Genomic DNA, 21,946 nt, shown 5'->3' with positions numbered 1-21,946 from the left:
TTCATCTGCAAAGGTGTTATAAGCAGTTTATGTCTATTGCTTGCTATATATAAGGATCACTTGACTGCTACTTAACAGAGTAGCTACAAAGCCCGTGCTCTCTCAAACTGATCCTTTGAGTTCTCATGCTTTTAACCCAAGTTAGTTATAGCCACGGTGCCATTTGAGACTATCATAAAAAGTGAATCACAGCTCTGAAAACTGCAAGGGCAGCTCTCCTCCTGCTCTTCCCATAGCAGTGAACCGAGGAGTCACTTGTCAGCTCCGGCAGCTGCAGGAATCAGCTCGGTGAGGCTCAGGAGTGAACCAGCCCCTCGTGTATGCTAAGCACAGCTTTAGGGGAGAGCCTGGCCACCCCAGGTGGTGGTGCTGCCAAGCTGGAACCCATGCTGGCATTCAATTACCATACGTCATGCTGTTATTTTAGGGGTAGTTGTCTCCCATCAAGATTTAAGCAAATTATTTCTTTTTGCAACCACAGTCATCTGTCGTGGCAAAATGTCCCAGCCTCAGCGGGACGGTGCCAAGTAGCTGAAGAAGTCATTTTTCACAGACACATGCTGCTGGGGGGGGGGGGGGGGTCACTGTAGATTCCCTCATTTCAGTGGAAAAGACAACAAAGATAATATATCCCATAGAAAGCACAAAAGGCTGAAGGTGCATAAATACAGCAAAGCCCTGGGGAAAACACATTTACCGTGATAATTTCTGTTCTCATAAGCATATGTATGCTTGGTTCCTGAGCCAGGCCCAGCAACACGTTGTTTCTTTAATTCCATGCGTAGCATTTTAGGTAATCACTATTGTCTGCAGAGGGTTTTGCAGCTAATTTCAGCTAAGCAGAGATTTATTCTAGAATAGCACAGAGAAATTGCATAGCAGAGGGATGGGATGTTGCACCAAGAAATAAGAAAAACAGAGCATCCATAAGTTAGGAAGGCACGTGCAACCCCTGAAACTCCCAGATACCTCACAGGGTGGGATGTAGGCAATAGTAATTGGTCACTTGCACAAACGAAGTCTCAGGGTTGCTGACTTTGGGTAAGCCACAGCAGTCCTATCGTGTCACCTTGGGTCAATGGTGATCATAACCCCTTACTCTAGTGTTCCTGAGGGAGGAGGGGAGGGTATACGGAGGTGCTAAAATGAAAAAGATTCATTAAATGATTTGGCAAAGCATGATTTTTAAGCAGAAAGTCCAGTTGTTTTTCATCATTTGTTTTCTTGATTTGTTTAAACTAAGCCTGGGAACAAAAGCTACATCTAGTGTTTGCTAGCAGGGAAAGCAAAGCTTTACTGGACATTTCTGTTCCGAAGTACAGCTGTATTATTCATATGAAGCAGCATCATTCTCAGCACATGCAACTTCTCCGTTTTGCCTAAAGTATTCTTTAAATATTCTAAACTTGCAGAGCATTCTTCCCATGAAAGGCACACTTAAATGATCCTATAGCAATCCCATGAGGCCTGTGACTTTTTCTTTAATTGCTATAATGTGACGCAATGGGGCAAAGCATTCCACTAAAAAGTAGAATAACTTGGTATTTTGAATTGCTTGGATAGCTCGTCTGACTTTCAGCAATGATTTTCCCTAGATGTTCCTGTCACTTCAGCTATTTATTTGTACGTTCTTTTTAATTAGTGCTCATCATTGCACTATTTCAGCCTTGTAAAGGTGCTTGTCATATCTTTTTAACGTCATTGAAATAAGGGGGATTTTTTTGCAAACCAGAAAGTTTGAGGTGAAAAATAATCAACTTACTCTGAAATAGCATGTTAATTGTAAGATAATCTTTCCTGATCCAAAGTTTGTTTATCAATGGGAGTCATTTCCTTGATTCTACTGTGCTTTGGATGTGCTGTTATCTACTGTTTTACAAAAGGACTGCCTATGGTAAGTTGAAGACCAAGTTTAAATACTGTTAAGGTATCTGTGAGTAATGACATCAATAACGTTTAAGAAGCACTTCACTTGCAAAATTAGACTGAGCTTTTCCATAGCATTGGTACTACTTGAAGAGCTTTTATTTCATCTGTTTTATTTCTGCAGTGACACAGGTTTGTAGCAATTATATGTGGAAAAGATACTAGAGACATTACATGTGAGCAAGAAAATGTCTCCCAGGTGATCACTATTTTTACTTTTATGAAACAAAACTTATGACTCCAGCTACTTTTGTTCTGCCTTCAGATTCCCTTCTGATTTCATCTTTGTCTCACTTGGATACGAAGAAGAGAAAAGAATAACTTGTAAGCCCTCACTGCCATTAATTTGTAGACCACAGCTTGAGAATGACTTTGTTTAAATATTTCTGACTTGGAATAATTCTGTCTGTTTGTCCGTCATTACACAGTTCGTGTCTATCCTGTGCAGCAAGAGCTGCTTGTGCTAAACAAAGTATTCGTCTTGCTGTTGCCCAAGAGGGCAACACACTGAGGGGCTGGCATCCCCCATGCCAGAGTCGATCGCAGCCTATTTCTTACCAATCAGAAGTGATTTGGTTCCTCTTGGAAATGAAGGCACCGAAAGACCTGAAATTAGAATAGCCCTATGGTTGGAGCACTGCATTGTTGTCTTGTAAAGGCCTTCAGGAAATGACAGGGTGTTGTGATATCTGCTGACCATCATCGGTGGATCCCTACGTGACGGAGATGAAAGGGGACAGAGACCTCCTGGGGATAGAAAGTGCATCTCAGTGCATAGTACAGCCAGGCATCACCCAGCAATGCCACTCGTCCAGCCTGGAAAGGACAGATCTGGTTAGAGCACAAGGAGGAGCAATGCTTTCCCACCCTTATATGTGCTGGGATGTGGCCTGGGAAAGTTTTTGGTAGATTAACCCTCTTCTAGCCTTATGGTTATGAGAAGCAGTATATAGAAAATATATCTATTGTTTACCTTGTTAGAATGCCCCCATCCCTTTTTTTATTTCCAAAAGGACGCAGATTCCCTATACTCCCTGTTCTTTCCATGATGTTGCAGAGGAAGAGGGCCAGACTCTGCTACCTTTTGTGTATCCCAGTTTCTTCGAAGAAATTGCTGTGATGACAAACGGCTTCTTGTTTTCCATTAGGCTGAGTAAGGCAGGTCAATAAAACAATATCATTATATGTTCTTGATATGTCTTAGTGCTGTAAAGCCTTGCTGTGTCTTGGGGATCTTTATAGCTGATGGCCTGGATTTACTGAACCTTACAGCTACCATGAAATACATCAAAATCATTAAGACAGATTCGTGTAAAGATAGTAAATCATATTACTTCCAATCATTCCACAGGTGAAACCTGGAGAGAACTGTATGTTGTCCTCCACAGCATGGAGAGTGCAAATAGAGGGGGCCTATGGTAGGCAGTCCTGGGGCCTGAAATCCCACCCTCCCTATCAAAAGGGAGGAACTTTCTAAATAGAAATGCAGTGCTTTTCACACTGGAGAACTGGAGATTGCCTGTGTGCAAAGTGCTGCTTAGGATCTGTGGCTGTGTATCCTCATAAGCACAAGAGGCAAAGTTGGCAGGGAGAAGCCCTCAGTTTGCCTAATTAAAAACCTAACTGGGGAAAGGGGTCAGGTTTCTGGAAACAGAAGTCCCAGGTCAGGCACGTTGGAAAGCGTCTCCATTTCTCCTAGTAACATTGCTTGCTTTTAGTGAGATTTTCTTTATATAAAGCTTGGCCCTTTTATAACCACCTTGGGGAGCTGCAATATTCATCACGTTGCAGCACAGATATTTTCTGATTCCTAGAAGTCCTTATGTAAGCAGGGAGAGATTCAAGCAACTGCTTCTTTCTTATCTACCCTCAAGCCTGTATTAACGCGTGTTGTCCCTGTGGCCATGTTCCCACTTACATGCAAGGTTAGCAAATTCAGTGTGTCTGGCCAGCTCTTGGGGAATGAAGGAAGCTGTGTGTTGTTTCGCATGCCCACGGCAGCAACCTCCGAGGCTGTTCATGTAGCTGCTTTGACCTAGTGATTTCAGACCGATTTGATTTCAGACAAATTTCACTGTATTTAATGAATTACTAAAGACTACGGCGATTATAAGGGGAGCTCACCTCTTCTTCCTCTGTCCCGGTTTGAAGTTTCGTGGTTGCTCATTTTTAGCGTAAGCCAGGGAGCCCCCAGGAAGGCTTGCAGAGCAGGGGGGCTGGCAGACCTGCCACAGTGCCTCTGTTTCTGTTAATATTGGTCCTCGATGTTACTTCAGCATAGGGGCTGAATTTTTATCCTTGCTGTAAGTGCTAAGATGTAATTCTCCAAGCAACGAGTGACTTCACTGTATTTTAGGTAATTAAGTAAAATACACTCTTTGTATTTCCATGCTTTGTCGACGCCTGAGCAGGAGCCTCACGAACGCCTGTGCTTGTGCTGCTTCTCTGCGCTGGCTAACGAGGAGCAGTGTGCCGCGTTTCCCTAGGTGCCTGCTCACCCGGGCTGGAGGGAGTGAAATTGCCAGTAAAGAATCGGCTCCTATTTGTGTCTGAAGGACAGGACGCTCTCCCTGCTAATCGGGGGGAGAAGGGGGGAAAAATCTTCTGACCAATTTCTGAGGACCCGTGTCTCGAATTACAGAAGCGTAATCTCTTCAGGATTCCAGAGGATTCTTTCTCAGAGTCGTTTCAGCACTTAGAAGCGTTTCCTCATAAAGAGGAGCTAATAGTGTACCTCTCAAACGTGTAACTCTGCCCTTGGAAACGTGGTAAAGACCCCGCGGGCAGGATTTGCTGCTCAGACGTTATGTCGGTGCTATGGTCCTCATTGTAAATCTTGTGTTTTTACAGTGAAGTCCCATGTGCAGAAGACATATAAAATATGCATCAGAGACTGCATTGCAGGTAGAGGAGGAGGGTTTTCTTTCTACTGAAACAAAGATGGCAAACATTGAATAGATTGCAGGAGTCCAGAGCTGGCATTTTCTTTGAGCAGGGCTAAAGCCGAGTCCACTTGTAATCTGGATGATCAGATTAAGGACTTCACTGCTCTCTATGTGCCTTCATAGAATGAAGTCTTTATTTCTCTTTTTATTCTCCACTGTCCTGTGTAGTTTTGTTTTTAGTAGACGAATAGTATGTAAGAGCAAGCACTATACTCTACAGTGACCCTGTCCCTGTCGCAGATTGCCCTTTTGGCCCCTAGTTTCTAACTCTGCATCATCCAGAAAGAGTTTTGCTTTAGGGACGCTGCATTTGGAGGTGCGCCCTCATGTTTTTGCTTTGCCGCAATCTCCGAAGCGTAGTTGAGGGCCTGTTTGCTGTGATCTGGCCATATCACTGCGTATTTCTCTCTGTCAGTCACGTGAACAGGTCTGATACAGCTGTCATTAAATCCTTCCCTACTAATGTTCAGTGTGGCTCATGGCTACAGTAGCTGGAGAGATTTCTGTATCCCTGGGAGGGAAAAAAAAGTGGGTCTCTCAAAACTGAAGGCCCTGTAAAATGATTACGTTGTCTCATGATGCACACGTGAGAGTTTGAGAGCCCACTGGCTGTATTTCACATCGTAGCAGCAAGTTGATAAATGGGAACCGCATCCGGTGTGTATTCTCTTAGTGCATCTCATTTTTGCCTCATAACCATTAAATCAATGTGGCCAAGGTTTTTTACAAAAAAAAAACCTTGAGCTTTTTTACAAAATTGTAAAAAACACTGCCGTCTGACCCCAAAAGCTCGCGCTAAATGTGTAAGAGATATGAAAGGTTGTAGGGAAAACAGGCCCAGAGAGAAAAAGCAACTTCCCCAAGGCCGCCTAACAAGCAGCGGAGCCCAGACTGCCCCATGTGCCCTCCCCAAAGCTTGGACACCCTGCTGGCGTTACCTGTCCAAGGAGGCTCCTAGTTGGGAGCTGGCCCCACTTTTAGAGTTACGCTCTAAAAGTGCACCTTATTTTGGGGAATGGCAATGTTGTGTCCGTGTCTAACGCAAGTACAGCATTTTTTCAGCCTGTCAGCACAATCATGAGATCAGTCATCAGTCTCTGAGAGTGAATTTAAACAGCACTGACGCTATTAAACATGATTTAAAGTGATTGTATATTTTGTGCCTGGCTTCTCAAAGCCAAGATGATGATAATTTTCTGTATTGTCTGTAACATGATTAGGTCGTTTCTTACCGGCTCATGTTTCTGGACATTTCAGCTAGGGCAACAGTCATTGCCAATATCAATGTAGTTTTGAAAGACCTCTGTTAGCTTCCCCATAACTTTTATTTGAGTAATTGAAATGCTCTAGGATCTGAAAAGAGATGGGTAGTTTTCAAAGTTAGGAATAAGAATAGGTTTTTTGTTGTTTTTAACAAGATTAGGGCCTGCGTGGCAGAAATATGAAGAAAATGTAGTGGGGAGTTTTCCAAGTAACCCTGCATGTAAGAAGGGAGTTCAGAGCACAGTGCCCGAGGGTGCCCCGTGTCTGCTGATGAAGCCTGCAGTTGGCTCTTTTGTGGATTCCTGGAAGATATAAACAGTCCTTCATTAAAGCACAACTTGAACTTCTTCATGTTAATGCATTCCTATTTGCTCTCTCTCTCCTTTTAGAATGAATATAAGCTTTGCAATGGGTCTGACAAAGAGTGTGTGTCTCCCACAGCCAAATTCACCAAGAAGGAAACACTGAAGGTATGTGCACAGCAGCCAAGTCAGCATCAGCTGACCTTCCCTTACAAAACAAGTAGTACCTTCCAGAGTAACCATTGGGAACTACTGTGAGTCATTTCCCAAGACCCAAAAAAGCCTCTGACTCTTCTAGGAGTTGTTATAGGCTAAGGGTATTATCAGGCTTCATATACAGCATTAGATTATATATTGCAAACAGAACAAATCAATGTAATTATTGTGCTCTGTTCATATGTTACAGAGCCGTTAAGCAACTGAAGAGGATTGTAACCCTTCGTTGCTCTGGTTAGGAGGGCTGTTCCTAGGCAATCTGGGCAAATCATCGTTTGAATGTTTGTTTGTCTGCCAAAACCAAAGTACAATTAATTTGCTTTTGAATGAAATTGCATTTCATATCTTTAATTTGAGAGGTAGGGAAGATTGAGTGTTCAGCCTCTGCCCTTTCCCCCCAAAGAAAAATGTATTAACTGCAAAAATTGATGGTGTTTAGTGGAACTTCAGAAGCAAAGGAAATATATGCTATCTCATTACGTTCCCCCTTGTGCTTGTTTCTGGGGAATCTGTGCTGGGTCAGGCTCTAGCTGTGCTATGCATAGCTGTCCTTAATGCATTATGTTCCTTCCACCCCCAAAGAGGATGTGATTACAGCTGCTGTTTTTCTCTGTTCTGAACCAGGTACAAAAAAAAAATTACAGACAGGAGAAGAAAAGAGCCACCAAGCAACTCTTCAGTGCTTTAAAGGATCCCAGTGTGGTGATCACAGCAGACTGGCTGAAGGTATTTAGTGCAGACCGTTGCTTCTGAGGCTGTCAGAAAAAACAAGTGAGAAATGCTTACTGTGTCTGAGATGTATGCACTAGCGCTTTTTTGAGTGAGGGAAGACTGAATAATTTTCAATTGGCGATGCTGTAAAGCTCCTGCTTAAATAACTGCTATAAAAGCTATGGGAAATGTTTATGTTCCATCTTAACCTAATTCAGTCCATCTGTTCCTTGTCCTTAACAGGAACAAGGTCTCAAAAAGAGCATAGTACAAAAGGAACTGATGATGTTCCTCTGTCCTTTCTTCCTCTTTAAAGGAGTCTGCTGTGGCCTTTTCCTGTAGATGTGTTTTCCTGCTGAAGAGGGAACAGAGCAATAGCTCAAAAATGGGCAGATACAGCTTGTTCTATTGACATTTGGATTTTAGGTTGTCGCAGCCCAGAATGAAAAGTAGTGGACCTGATGACAACTGTAGTTTCTCCTTGTGCAAGGACTCAAATAGTGACAGCTTCTCATTAAAGTCCTGAAACTTTGTACATGACAAAATAAATTTGTACTGACATTGACAGATGTTGTCTCTGACAAATGTTTTTCTCCTCGTTAGGGCATTTAGTCTTCTTGATTAATCATGAATTGGTTGCCCCTTTTATAGTGGTAAAACTTAATTTTCAAATAGTTTTTTTCTTTTCTTCTTTTTTTTTAAAAAAAAAGGTAAATTAGGGATTTCATGAAACAATAAAGTTGCATTTATGACCACTTTGAAAAAATGCTAACACTGTTCTGCGGTCAGTGTTGGAATATAGACAAGTGAGAAGCATATTGTTTACTGGAAAAATAGGTTGGCAACAAAACGCTTCCATAGTGTTTAGTGCTGATGATGGCTAAATATTGAGATTTTTATATAAAACACCTATATTGTATTTGCTGCGGCTGGAAATTTCTAGCTCAAAAACAAAAGACTCTGTGCTATCAAAGAAGAACACCAGCACAACTTGAGAGTCAGCCTATGCACACTGAAGACAAGAACACCTTAGGCGAAATCTAACCTTACAGAGAAATGTCCTCATTCTTAAAGCTATTAACTTTAATATATGCTATCAGTTTTAATGTCTTTTCTATAAGAGAGAATGTGCATTGAGCTTGACAGAGAAGTAAACCAGCTGCAGAAGGTGCTTTAAAATTGGGGTATTTGACAGAACCCATTAATAGCTCTATTTGGCAGAGCACTATTAAAATGACTTCTAAGGTCGGTTAGGCTAGCTATAACATTTCTCTCTATGATGCCCTAATTGGCATGCCCTCCGTTATTATTAATAAATCACTCTCGCGTGGCCAGCAGTGTTGCTTGCCTAAAATATTAAGAAAGCTGGAAACACCAAGTCAGTAACAGAAATATGAAGGCTAGATTCTGATAGCTGGATTTGCATGGTCTGGGATTTTGCTAGGAGATCCCTGAAATTCTCTGGACAATGGAGTATATCCATCGAAAGAAGTATATCTTGAACTGGCCCTGGGAGCAGTGGCCGCATTGGTAATGGAAATATGAGTACTGAATAAATACTGGATATGTGCTGTTTTTTCTTTTAAGGAGCAACCTAAAAGCGTTTTTTTGTTCTTTCCTCGCTCCTGTTCCAGATCCGTGGGACTCTGAAGAGCTGGACCAAGCTGTGGTGCGTTCTGAAACCAGGAGTGCTGCTGATTTATAAAACGCCAAAGATCGGACAGTGGGTTGGGACAATCTTGCTCCATTCTTGTGAGCTGATCGAGAGACCCTCCAAAAAGGACGGCTTCTGTTTTAAACTGTTTCATCCTTTGGATCAGTCAATCTGGGCTGTAAAGGTAACAACCCTGATGAGCTCAACAACTTCTCCTTGGCACCAAAGCCTCTGAGCAGTGAAAAATCCAAGTAGGAAGAAGCAGCTTTCCAAACAGGCTGCAAAGGGCAATTTGTCTTGTGTGGCTCTATGTGAACTGGATTTTGTCTGGCAAAGCTTGTTAACTTCCGTAGAGCACTGCACAAACACCATTATACCGCTTTGCTATTCTGGAGTGAACTGGCGTCATCCCTTGACTCAGCAGAGAGCCTAAACAGATGGGATCTTGTAGGACTAGAGGGTTGGGAAATTGGTGCAGAGATTTCTGAGGGTGTTTGTGCTATTTAGGTTTTCAGTTATTCAGATATTCGTAGTGATGGTGAATTAACTGCATGAAAAGATTGAGGACACTGAAGTTTGGTCATGGTGTGACATCAAAGAAACGTGGTGCAGTGTGATTAGTTATACACATGTATCATTCTTGGTGTATAGATGCATGCATAAATTGAGGAAAGGGAAAACAAGTTAGTGTAGAAAACATGATCCACATCTAGGAGCTATATCAAGCCCTGGCCTAGATCTGTTAATAGGAGATGAGTTGACGCAATTAACTGATTTTCCAAAAGCAAGGATGTACAAAGCACCGAACATTAGGTAGCACTAGAAGAGGGTTGGCAAAGCGACAAAAATCAGATGAATGGTTTGACCAAGGCTTGTTTTTGTTAGTGTCTCTGAGGTTTGGGTGAGGGACTTGGAACCCACTGGTCTGCCCAAGCCTCAGCTGTGCCGTGAAGGTGTGACTTTGGATAGGTTGTCTAATCCATTGTGCCTTAATTTGTTCTTCTTTGAAACGGAAATAGCAAGGCTTTCTCTCCCTCACTTGGAGTCTTTGTTCTATCAGTTGTTGCTCAGAGGCTGAGGCAGTATCTTGCTTTCTGCACAGTAGCTCCAAGAGTGGTTTCTGGATCTCCTTGTAGCACAAATGATTAGTGGTTTCTCACACCTCTTAAAATAACTCCCTCCAAGTTTTAAAGAGCTGTATTTCTTTTTCTTTTTTCCTTTAAGAAAAAGAAAAGGCAAAAAGAAAAAAGTTACCTAATGTCTGTGAGCGAAAAGAAAGATCTCAGTACCTCTTGACAAGCACTGAGAGCAACGTCTGTTGGATGCTCTGAAGAGACAGTACTTAACTGTTCTTGAACTCTGTTTCCCCACCAAAAACAGCAACTCTGCAGAGCTATTGCAGATATAAGTTCACTAAGAAATATCACCAGAGTAAACAAGGCATTGTGGGTTACTGCCTTGCTGCAAGGTGGTCAGCAGAGTAAGTCTGCCTGGAAAGATTCATGCGAGAGGGATGATGGCATTTGTCACTGGCACCGAAAGGTCTAACAAAATGGAGGGGAAGCGTTATGGGAGCAGATCAAGCAGCCTCACTCCTGCTCATCCCTGCAGTTAATTGAACAGTCCTAAGCACAGCTATACAAATGGTATTAAAAGTCTTAATTTTGAGTAGGGTAAAAGGAGAGAATTAAAATAAACCTCAACAATCTAGGGTAAGAGCTGCTGTTTTCTGACAGTAGCTTAGCTCTAGTCTGTGCCTAGGCACATCGCTTTTGCTTTATGTCCCAAAGGCTTGGCTGCCACTTTGCTTCTTATTCAATTTTAAGAGTTGTGATGCTTGTCTTATTCAGAGCCTACGCCCAAGAAAGTTGTCAATCATTTGCTATCCATCAACAAAAAAATTTGTTCTGACATGACAGGTCAACTGAATTTTTTGAAAAGCACAGTCAGGAAGGATAGTGAAAAAGTAGTATCATTTAGAGATCTGAAGTGTTGCGGGATGCCAGAACTTGGTGTGAGTCATCTAAAAGAAAGAGGAGTTTTTAGCAATATGCCACATATATGTGTGTGTGTATATCTAATTCCTGTGTCTCTTGAGAAAATATATGATAGAAACAGGGATTAATATATTAAATATGAAGGGAATATATCTCTGAAAGTGTTTGTGTACTAGAGAAGGTCCCAAGAGATTTGAGTTTTAAAGTTAAAGTAATATTCTGAGTCTTTTGAGACAGATGTTTGGAAAGCTGCATTTGAGCAGCATGAGTTTCAGGATAGTTCCTGAAATTTGAGTTCAGGTTGGATTGTTGTGAGTGATAGAAGCTTTTAGCCCTAAGGTGAACATCAAAATACACATCAAGAAATCCACCAGCGAATGGCTTGTTGTCAAAGAAGCTGTCAGCGCTCTGACAACAGTTTAAGGCTGAAGCTGCTAAAAATACTGATTTATTTTGTGTCATTTCATGGCCTTCTTTTAAAGCAACTGGAGCAGACTTGACTAATCTAAACTTGTTTTGTATAACTCTGCAAAGAGAGCCTGTTTCTCATGAAATACAGATTAGACTGAACTCAAACAAGAAGCCCAAGCTACTGTCCATCATGACAGAAGTAAGATCTGGCTAAATAATTTTCACTTCTGGCCAAAGTGGCTTCAGAAATTTCCAAGGATTGTCTAGCCTGGAGCTGATGGTCCAGTTTGGACTCACATTAGAGGACTTCCAGCTGACTCAAGCTCATGAGCACTCTGTCAGTGTTAGCCTGGATGCTCTGCAGATGTCTGGAGGTAACTGCTGGGCTCAGCCACATACCCTGGAACAAATGTTGTCTGCTTCAAGCGCTGTCCTAGACATTTATAGTCGTGTTAGCCAGTTAAATTTAACGTGCAGTCATTTAACTTAGGTTAGAGCAGGATGAAATTTTGGAGTGCCTTTCAAATGGGAGATAAGTAGGGTGAAAGACCACTGCATATAGTTGACAGCTAAATATATGTACCAAGGAGAGCTTTTTCTCCTATAAAGCGCTCTGGTTTCTAGAGCTTTCTTAGAAGCATTTCCCTGGGAGGAGGGAGTACTTTATTCTACACAGCACCGCTGGCTTTTCAAGGGTTAAAGTTTTAGCCTGAAGCTCCTGCTTCATGATGGGTTAGACCTTTTACCTTTTTGCTCTGCCAAGGCCTTTGAAAACACGAGGCCAAACCCACCAAAATTTCAAAACCCGTCACCATCATAAGCAGATGTAAGAAAAGCTTCCCTGCATGCTCCACATGCTGCTGCGGAGACACTTCATACATTGTATGATAGCAGCTTGTTTCCACCCTGCTTTGAGAAGGAGACTTTTTGCAGGGATGGCAGCAGGAGAGCAGCGAATGCCAACCCAGTAATTACTGTGAGGGTGTGGATGTCCACCCTCTTGCTTCGCGGAGGGAGTGTACAGCTGTCGGATGGCTTCACTTGCCCGGCTGTCCAAAATAAACATCCTGGAACAGTTCATATTTCCGTTGGAGCATAGCTCTGTTGGAGCTGAACATTGTAGTGTGGGAATGCTCATCATTGATTGCAGTTTGTGCTGGCACAGATTTAAGAGTAGTAAATGAGCCAGGGTCAGATGCACTGAATCTGGGAATATATATGATTTTAATGTTCTTGATGTCAGTGTTTTGAGTCATGCCTTTAAAGAAAACAAAGGGAAGAAGTTCTAGGTATGGGACTTGTGCCCCTTCTTTTAAGGATGTTATTTCTACTCCATGATACAAGCTAGTTAGTTTCATCTTCATGCTTATGCTTGCTTATCCACAGTACTGTTAATGAAAGGGATGATTTTTTTTCCCTTTTGTAAGCTTTGTTTTATGACTCTCCAGGACTCTCCAATGGAGTCGGCTCCATTTTTCCAAGCATAAACACTCCCTTTTTGATAATGCCTTTGAGTCTCAAATCAAATTTAAAGGCAGGAATGATCTGAAGATGCTCCTTTATTAGCTGTACTGTCTAGAGGCTGCAGCTGGGCTTGGGGTCTCAATGTAGCAGGGATGACATTCCCTTTTAGTGAGAGACAGCCATTGTCTTGAAGGTCTTAGACTCGAAACAGGCACGATGCTCAAAGGCTGGGAGGCAGAAAGCGTTATTATCTCCGCTGTGCAGATACAGAACCTCATTTACTTTGCAGAGATGCTGACTTTGTTTTTATGGCCTGCTTTGTTTTATGGGGCTCTGTGGGAAACAGCCGCCTCCCGGTGTGAGCATGCCTTACCATTAAATACGTTTCCTTGACAGAGTGACTCGGCCACTCCTTGTGTTTATCCATATGCCCAAATAACCTCCTAAAACCTTGTGTCAGCCCCTCCTTCCTTTTTATTTTATTGATTTTTATATCAGTTCTCTGTATCTGTACTCTTTGGTTGTGTTCTTTTTTTTCTCCAAGAGAGAAAATACCAGTCTGCACGCTGGAAACCTCATCGTGTAACGGTGTTATCAACAGTTCTTGAGTGACTGCTCAGCTGAAAGCTTGGGCAAGGAAGAACGCCACCAGGAATGCTGCCTGATTGCCTTAATGTCACTAGTAATGTCTTGAGCTGTTCTGCTCTGAATCACTAATCAAACCCCAGCTTTGCCAGTCTTGACTATTAAGCTTGTGAACAGTCTTAATTTGATGAATCTTGAGCCTCTTGTGGGAGAGGGGAGGGGAGAAACAAGTGAGTAACAAGGATCCCTGTTTCTCCTGACCGTGGAAGATTGTAGAGACAAGAAGCCAGACTGGGGACTGCTGTATTCTCAGCAGTGCATCTTCGTGCTGTGTACACAGATGCAATCTGATGCTTGTCCTATGCTTGCACTCTTCATTCTTTCTGAATTTTGGCTTCCTGAGTGGAACTCCAAAACAAAAATCCATCTAAAACCACAATTTAACTATCAGGCACTTGCAAATGGGAACGGTTTTCAGTGGCACTCAGAGAGTGAATTCTTTTGTGAAAGGTTTACAGGCTCTGCCCTGCTATTGAAAAATATTTTGCAGTTTCCCTGTTTAGAAATTTGAGGGAGAAGTCCTTCCTTTGAGGAGCAAGATGGGATATTGTAGCGGCTTGTGCTAAAAAGGAGAGTCATACTCAAATGCAAAAATTTCCCGGCACTTTTTAAGCATTGTGTATACTATTCTCTAGAAACTAAAGGAAGGACTCCCCTTCCTCTGGACCAGATGGCAATCGTACAGGCTCCTGGTGGGCCCAGAACAATGGTGACAGGCTGCAGTCCAGCGACCTGTGTCCATGTGGGGAAGCCTTGGGTCTTCAGCATCCTCTCCCCCATGGCAGGGCCTCATCCCTGCAGATACATTTGAAGGAGGGTGCTTCCCCTTTCCTCCTTCCAGAAGGAATAGACCCCTCGGCTGGAGGTGCCCACAGCATGAGGTGTGGGCCACCACTTTTGCAGTGACACGTAAAGCAAAGGGGGTTTTCATTGCTAGCAGGTCAGGCTGCAGACACATGCAGTGTGCACCACATGGACAAATCCGTTTGGGTGTTGCACAGAGATGACTACTTGCAAATATTTGACTTTTGTTCCCAAGCTACAAAAGCGAGATTCCTCCAGTTCTTGGGATCTGAATAAACAAAGTAGTTTGGGGACTGAATGTAGGTTAGACAGAGCCAGATTTATGTCACAGCGTGTCACTCCTTTGAAGCTGCAGCAGCAGTCTCCCGTTTATTAATGAATTTCTCTTAAATTACTCCATCTGTTCCTTCTTTCTTTCCTATCACAAACCTGCACACTCTGCCCATGAAGGGTAGAAACACACTGAATGGTCACTGCATCTGCTGTGCCTTACTTATTTTTCTGTGCCGTTTCTAGGGTCCAAAGGGAGAAAACGTTGGTTCCATCACTCAGCCTCTTCCCAGCAGCTACTTGATCTTCAGAGCAGCCTCTGAATCAGATGGTGAGTTCTGGTCTTTATTTGCTTTGGTTGGACTTCAGGGTTGGTTGGTGTGGACTTCAAGGCTGCATACTCCATGCTAGTTAAGAAAACAGGCTGATGCAATAAATTGATGCATAAAGGAAAGAATGGCAGCCGACTCAACTTGAGATGCCTTTCATTAGCAAGGGTCTGAACAGTTCAAGCAGACCAGAGGCACGTTTCATATTCCTCACTGAAGAGCCACCTTTCTGGGCCAGCTGGCCATGTGCACGGACGAAGGACCTAGGCCTGTAGCTGGAGAAAAGACACTAAGTCAGTAAATACTAGAAGATGAAGGGAGCTGGTCCTGAAATTGGAATGAGAAGGGATTTACCTGTACTCTTAGCTGGAGAGACATTTTAATAGGCTATCTGCCTAAGTCTTTCACCAGGGAGGGATCTGCTGGAGAAAAATGACCTAGCAATATTGAAGGCCTGTTGACAGATGTCTCTCTACAACCAGAAATCTCTTGTGAACTTAACTGTACTGTCGTTTACACTACAGCAGGCACAGATGGTCCCCGTAAAATGCTGTTCTGGGAATTCACAAAATTATGGAAGGTAAATTTAGGTCAGTATATAACAAACATGCCAGCTTGCTATGTGAAAATCTCTCTAAATAAGTTTAGAAGACCTAAAATATCAGTGACTTATAAGTAGATAAGAAGATTAAAATCATGTTTTCATTCCAGCTGACCTTCAGACTATTAGTTTTTTTGGTTTTTTGGCTTTTTGATTTTTTTGCCACAGCAAATTAACCTAGGCTGTTAATTTTAGGGACATTTTTCACCTACTCCACAAAGAATGCTGAGGTAGCTTGTTTGGGATTTCATCTACAATAACTTCAAGAATGCACACTCGTTTTATGGAGCACAGAGGGCTTTGGAACCAGAGTCCTTCTAGCCCAATGATTAAATTTCATTTACTTCTAATGGCTAGAAATGGGACACCAGAGATGGCAAAGGTGTCTTTGACATGGCACTTAGAATAGGAGGAGACTTCCTTTACTTACAGCTTGGCACACTATTCATCCTGCCCCTGTGCAGAGCGGGCTGTTTGTGGTGACCTGTACCATCTACACAGTGAAAGCTGTTTGCCAGTGCAGTGAAATGATACGAAAATAAGTGGAACTTGTATAAAGCCGTAGGAGCATGTTTATTTCTTTGCATGACACTTTTGTGCCTCATGGAACAATACCACTTCTACAGCTTATTTGTGTAAAGGAATACAGAATTCCACCCAAGAGTCACCTACGTAGAAAGATGTAGATTGATATAATAGTCCCTTGGAAAAGAGTGCCTTTGAGCTAGGCCTGCGAAATTACAGACATTCCAAACCCTGGTTAGACAGACAGCCCACAGAATAGATATACAGAACAATCCCACAGAGTTCCTAGGCAATTGAATAACTTCAGTAACTGTCTGTCAGTCCAGATCTTCTACATTATTATTTCCTTAGAGATCCATGTAACTTGCCTTTCCGTTAACTTAATTAGAAAGTGTGCAAAAGGAGCAGTGTGGTCACGGCGTGTATCTAAGACAAATTGCTATCAGATAAAGTACTTTTATCTCTTAGCTTTTCAATTGTCTTCTAAATGAAAACTTCCATTCTGGTAGAAGCCGAATGATTAAACCTTAAAGCCAGTCTGGCCAAGAGGCCTGTGGCTGAACTTGTGTTCCCTCTTTTTTGAGGACTGCCATAGGCCAGTAATGTGGAGTAGAAAGCTTTAGTTTAGTTTTAACTATCCTTACCTATAAAGGCTCCCAAGCTAGCAGTAGCCCCAGGAGATCATCAGAGGTAAGACATCTCTAGCTGTGATCTCTCTGTCCATAATGCTGAGAAATCACAAAAGGAACCAAATCTGGTGCATGAGAACTTTCGATATTTAAAGGCCTGTGGGAAGCTTTCTGCCCAATGAATTATGATATGTCTCTGGTATCGTAAGAGCTTCAAATAGTGAGTTACTGGAACATATTTCTAAAGCCAAGATGTTGACCCAAGAATCTTGGGAAATGTGCCAAGGCCGGTAGCTCAAAGTAGGATCATTTGAGAACTTAGCATAATTTTTATTTATTTTGCCTCTTTACAGTAGGGTCTTATGGTTAGATAGAAAGCTACTTGGATCCAGGGAAGAAGCAGGAACTGAAAAACCTCTAAATCAATCATAAATCTGTATCTAGAAGGTAGCTAGGATCTTTGGTTAAGGAGGAAATAGCTCTTGAACAGCACTAGCAATGCTCAAGAGGCACCTGCACGGATTTGGAGTGGGTAAATTAAATTCCACCAGTTAGTTCAAAGAGGTGACAGCGACAGCCGACAGAAATGAAGCTTTGAGAGCTGTCCCTTTGGCTTTGGACTTTGCAAAAGCTTTTGATGTAATATCTCACCAGAAATGCTAGCATGAAAGGTGGTGAAACGTTCAGCTGAATAAAAAGTATTTGACTTCACAGCTGAGGTCAGTGAGCTGTGAGAAGTAGGTGTACCTTGAGCAGGAAGAGAAGGAGGTGGATCTGCAGATGAGCGTGCAGTACAGCTTGTACATCCAGACTCACCTGCATCCCATGAGAAAGAGCTGTCCTGGCAGGGCTACTGGGCTGTGCTCCTTTTGCTGCTGTTAGCGTAGGAGTAGTTTGGGCCTCTTTGTTCCATGGAGCAGTGCAGACATGCTGACAAATAGCCAAACGCCTGGGTGTTGCACTTTAGGATCGGTGATTTGGAGATGATATTCACATCAGTAGATGGTGTAAAACTTGTGCAGACAAGGACACAAAGAATGGAAGTGGTTACTTTTAAAAAAATCTGGATAAACTGCAGCAAATTAAGGGTTGTACTTTGCAGTTAATACAATTTGATTTTAAGCCCAGAAGACACTACTCAAATGATTGTAGACTATTATAAACGTTTGCCTGCTTTGAGCAGGCATCTCCTGGAAGGTATATTTGAGTTTGTTTCATTTCTTTAATGCACTGGACAGCTATACAGGATGCAGTTACGGTCAAGAGAGATAGGGACTTAAGATATAGAGAGCTAAGCTGGCTGACACAAATGGGCCAGGTGGGATCTGTTCCCTTGCGTAATGTTAGCATATATTTGTAGTACATTCACGTCTCCTCCAGAGATGTGATATTATGTGAATCTGCAGCATCTCTGAGGAGGTGTCCTGGCCACATTCTTCTTAACGCAGCCTGCCGTGTTAATTGTTTGTGAAAAATGAACAGAACATTTGATGAATTTAACAGTAATTCATGGAGGCCTCTGACTTGCTGGGAAATATTAAGTTACAGCATATGTTAGATGTGCAGTTCTGCTACCCAGGCAGCTATATCATGATCAGCAGCTACATGGCCTACTTTTTTCCCTCTGCATTTCAGAATCCTTTCCCCCCTCTGCTGTACCATCTGTGACAGCCTGTTGGCAGGATTTGAGGTCCTGACTTCTGGACAGCCTGCCGAACCATCACCAAGCTACAGTAAATTTCACATTCACAGACCCCCGCAGCAGTCTGCTCTGTGGTGTGTTTTAAAGACATCTGGAAGGTCAAATCAGCTGACAAGGCTCAACCTGTGCAAACACAGGGTCTTTCTCTCTGACTAGTTTCAGTAAAGAAAATTTATTTTTCCAAACCAGTGACTGTGTCTGCCTATCAGATTTGTGCTGCCGAGGGCGTTAGAGTTAGTTGCTGAAACCTGTCCTGTGGGCACTGTCACCGAAGAGGTTTTTGGGGGAACTCACTGTGGCAGATAAGCAAGGAGTAAAGGGCTTAGCAGAGGAAATATAAACCACACTTACATTTTGTTCCTTATGTCCATCCCCTCCTCCAGGCATGCTTTAGATAGGCTCCATTGCCTGATATGGATGGAATTATGTGGAAAAACTGATGGTCTGGCTTGCTGTGTTGTTGTTTCTTTAATCATTGATTGGCACCAGACCCTTCCCACAAAATGAACGCTCTGGTCCAAGCAGAAATGTACATTATGGCAATGAGGGTCACACACAGGAGCAACAAACCAGAAGGAAGACTGCAATTCAAAACTAAGTTCACATTGAAATACATCACAAGATCCTGGGGGTGCTGGGAAAAAAATTAAAGTTATCTTCTTCTTAGCCTTATGTCTGCACTTCCTAGCCCTTTCACAGCAATTTAAAATCCAGGCATTGGCAACCAGATTTTATATAGCTTGGTGCATAAATTGCACTGGCAGCTAATTTAAGGCTCACGTCCTTGCATCTTGACAGCCAAAGTGTAACAGATCATGCACTTAGGCACCCAAGTGGTACAGTAAAATGAGAAGCAGTCAGCTGAATACGATGACCTCAGTGTTCAGTGACTGAACCAAATCAGTGTCTTCCTCATCATTCGTGATTTGTGTGTGCTTGAGCAAGAATTCATTGTTTCCAGGTGACATCTACCTCCGGTTGATTCTTAAAAGCATCTGTCTTGTAGGTGTAAGGCAGGAAGCTGAAAGCTGGATGACTTTAATAATTCAAGAAGAGTAATATTCCCTTTGTGATGCCTGTCTGGAGACATGTAGGGTTACTAGGTGGGAAGCTTTTGAAGTCTTAATTGGCAAGAGAGTCATCCCAGCTGTTCCGTACTTACAAGTACGCAATGGCAAAAAGTATAGTCCCAGGCTGAGATTTCAGTTTGCAATGTCGTGATTCCACCTTGAGCATATTTTTAATTTTCTTGGTGAGCGCTGAGAGAAGGTTGGCTGGCTCCTCTGTGATCATCTATTGCAAAACATGGCAGATAGACTTGGCACATCAAATTATGAGTGTTTCTAGGTGAGATGATGGTGACTGTTAAGAATTTCAGAAGTGAAGAGTTTTCAGCACTGCCTGTTTTTCCTGTGGGATATTATTGTAATTTGAGAGCTATTCTAGGACTAAGCCATACTCCGAGTATTTCTTGAAGGAATTCCTTGAACTGAGCCTGGTTCAGCAGCATAAACAACCTTCTGGTTGTATTTTTCCAAGGCGGGGGGGGGAGGGGGAGGAGAAGCATTTTATGTCATTTATTTGTTTTAGTGGTTCCCTTTTGTCTGTGACAAAAGTGTTGGTTTGAGCTGCAGGCTCCAGGTTCTGGCCAGGTGCTGGGTACTGGCAGCACCCTGTGGAGGTGGGCAGGGGCATCCCCAAGGAGCAGTGGGCTCCTGTTTGATTCCTGCTGGCCAGCGGTGCTGGGGTCCGTCTCGATGGCCCTTCTCTAGGCCAGGCAGCCTAGAGAAGGTGTACTGAAGGTCTCAAAATATCTGTGGGATACGTGTTCGGCTCTGTTTGCTGCTTTTAGTAAGCTTATCTCTCCCTGAGATGGCTATGAGCATGGTTTTTGAGGCAGACAGGAGGGGTCTGTGTAGACAGACTATTTTACCGTCTTTCTAGCTAATCCCTGGTCCTCCTCACCCAGCACGAGAGCAGTAGCTCCTTCTGGGGGCCCTGCCCTTGGAGGTCAGTGCAAAATGCCGCACACAGGGAGAAGTCATCACGCTCTGAGACTGCCTGGTTAAAGGAACACTTTGTTCCTTGCTCCCAGGCAAAAGGAGGTAATATAGATCTTCCTGAGGTAACAGAATTTATGCAAAAATTGTCCTAAAATAGTCGCTGAGGCAGATAGATAGAGTAGCATGCCATTTGGTATAATAAGTGCTTAAAAGCCTCTGGGGGGGATTCTGCCATAGGCTGATGGTATGTTCTTGGGTTTTCCTTCAGGATTTAAATATACACTTGTTTTAGGGCACAGTCTGGAGAAGATTATGATAAAGTGATTGTAGTGTTTTACATGACAGTTTTAGAAACCTCAAACCTTCTAAACAAATGCAATTGTAACTCCTTCCCAGCTCTTTTTTGCTTCGTTTATATGAATCATATTGTGCTGCCGTTCCTCTCTTAAGGAACCCTGATTCTGCTTCTCTGATCTAATTACCTTGCATACAAAAATAACTTGAGTCAGCCACTCAAAATGTGGAAATATGAGATTTGAGGTAACCAGTGAAGCCTTCGTGCGGACTACCATAACTCTAGATGATAGCCTTTAATTACCTGACCGCATACTTTTTTCTCCTTCTGCAATTCCTGAGGGAGTGAGTAGGCTCATTATATAAGCAATTAAGTAATCCAAATGCCAGAATTCTCCTATCCTTTTCACAATAAAGATGAATATTACTCAACAGCAAGATCACTCAAACGTAACAATGTTTCACATAGGCCTGTAGCAATGAAACAGGTTTATCTTGTGTGCAAGCCCTGAAAGTCGGAGGGTATAATTTTTTGGTGTTATGCCACAATTAACACATTGTTGACTGGCAGAGAATGTAACCTTTCCATCTGCAGGAAATGCCATATTTTATGTCTGCTTCTGTGGCATATATTTGTTTGGATTCACAGCACCACCTGATGGCCAAAGGCCTGTATCTTAGCTTTTCTACTGTTCTGCATCCCTTGAATTTACTATTTGTTAGAAACGAATACACGGCCGTGCCATGATGCTATTCCTGTGCTCTTGAGGGCACAGAAGTAATGTTGACTGCTAATGCACACTGGGTTTCTGTAATGACAATTCCTCTGAAGCTTTGTGCTTCTAAGCTGGAATATTAAATTGAAGATTTTTAACAAATAATTGTTTTAAATGTAGGCCTCTTGACTAAGTTTTCCAAAAGTGTTAACGTTACTCGCAGCACCTCCCTGGGATTTATATAAGGACATATAAAACCTAAATACATTATGCAATTGCTTTTGGCAACGTAGTGGACACCAAAGATTTGGCCAAGCCCATGAGCACGTGCTGGGAGGAATTAATGCAAGGGCAGCAGCTGTGCCGGGCATGAGAGCTGCCCCGGGGGTGCTGCCTCCACCCCTTCACCACCACCCCTGCCTGAGCCCAGGGCTGTGAATAACAGCCAAAAAATAGGTTTTCATCTTGAGGGGTTGGGGGAGAGGGGACACACAGGGGGAAGCAGGTTTGCACTCAGAGCAGCCGTTTACTCTAATGGG

General features: G+C 42.8%; 1 protein-coding gene across 13 annotated transcripts in view; it reads left to right on the top strand.

Annotated features, from left to right (window-relative positions):
* The window catches only part of OSBPL5 (oxysterol binding protein like 5), a 134,534-nt gene that overhangs the window by 86,314 nt on the left and 26,274 nt on the right, over nt 1–21,946 (top strand). For all 13 annotated transcript variants that reach the window (XM_068944842.1, XM_009674447.2, XM_068944840.1 and 10 more), the window contains 4 exons: nt 6,524–6,604; nt 7,277–7,378; nt 8,998–9,201; nt 14,855–14,939. In XM_068944842.1, coding sequence (XP_068800943.1) covers nt 6,524–6,604; nt 7,277–7,378; nt 8,998–9,201; nt 14,855–14,939 — 472 coding nt within the window. The remainder of the gene's footprint in view (nt 1–6,523; nt 6,605–7,276; nt 7,379–8,997; nt 9,202–14,854; nt 14,940–21,946) is intronic.

This window comes from Struthio camelus, chromosome 5 (genome assembly GCF_040807025.1).
Source record: "Struthio camelus isolate bStrCam1 chromosome 5, bStrCam1.hap1, whole genome shotgun sequence".
Classification (NCBI taxonomy): Eukaryota; Metazoa; Chordata; class Aves; order Struthioniformes; family Struthionidae; genus Struthio; species Struthio camelus.
Note: the sequence above shows the minus strand (reverse complement) of the source record. Positions and strands in the feature narration are given on the sequence as shown.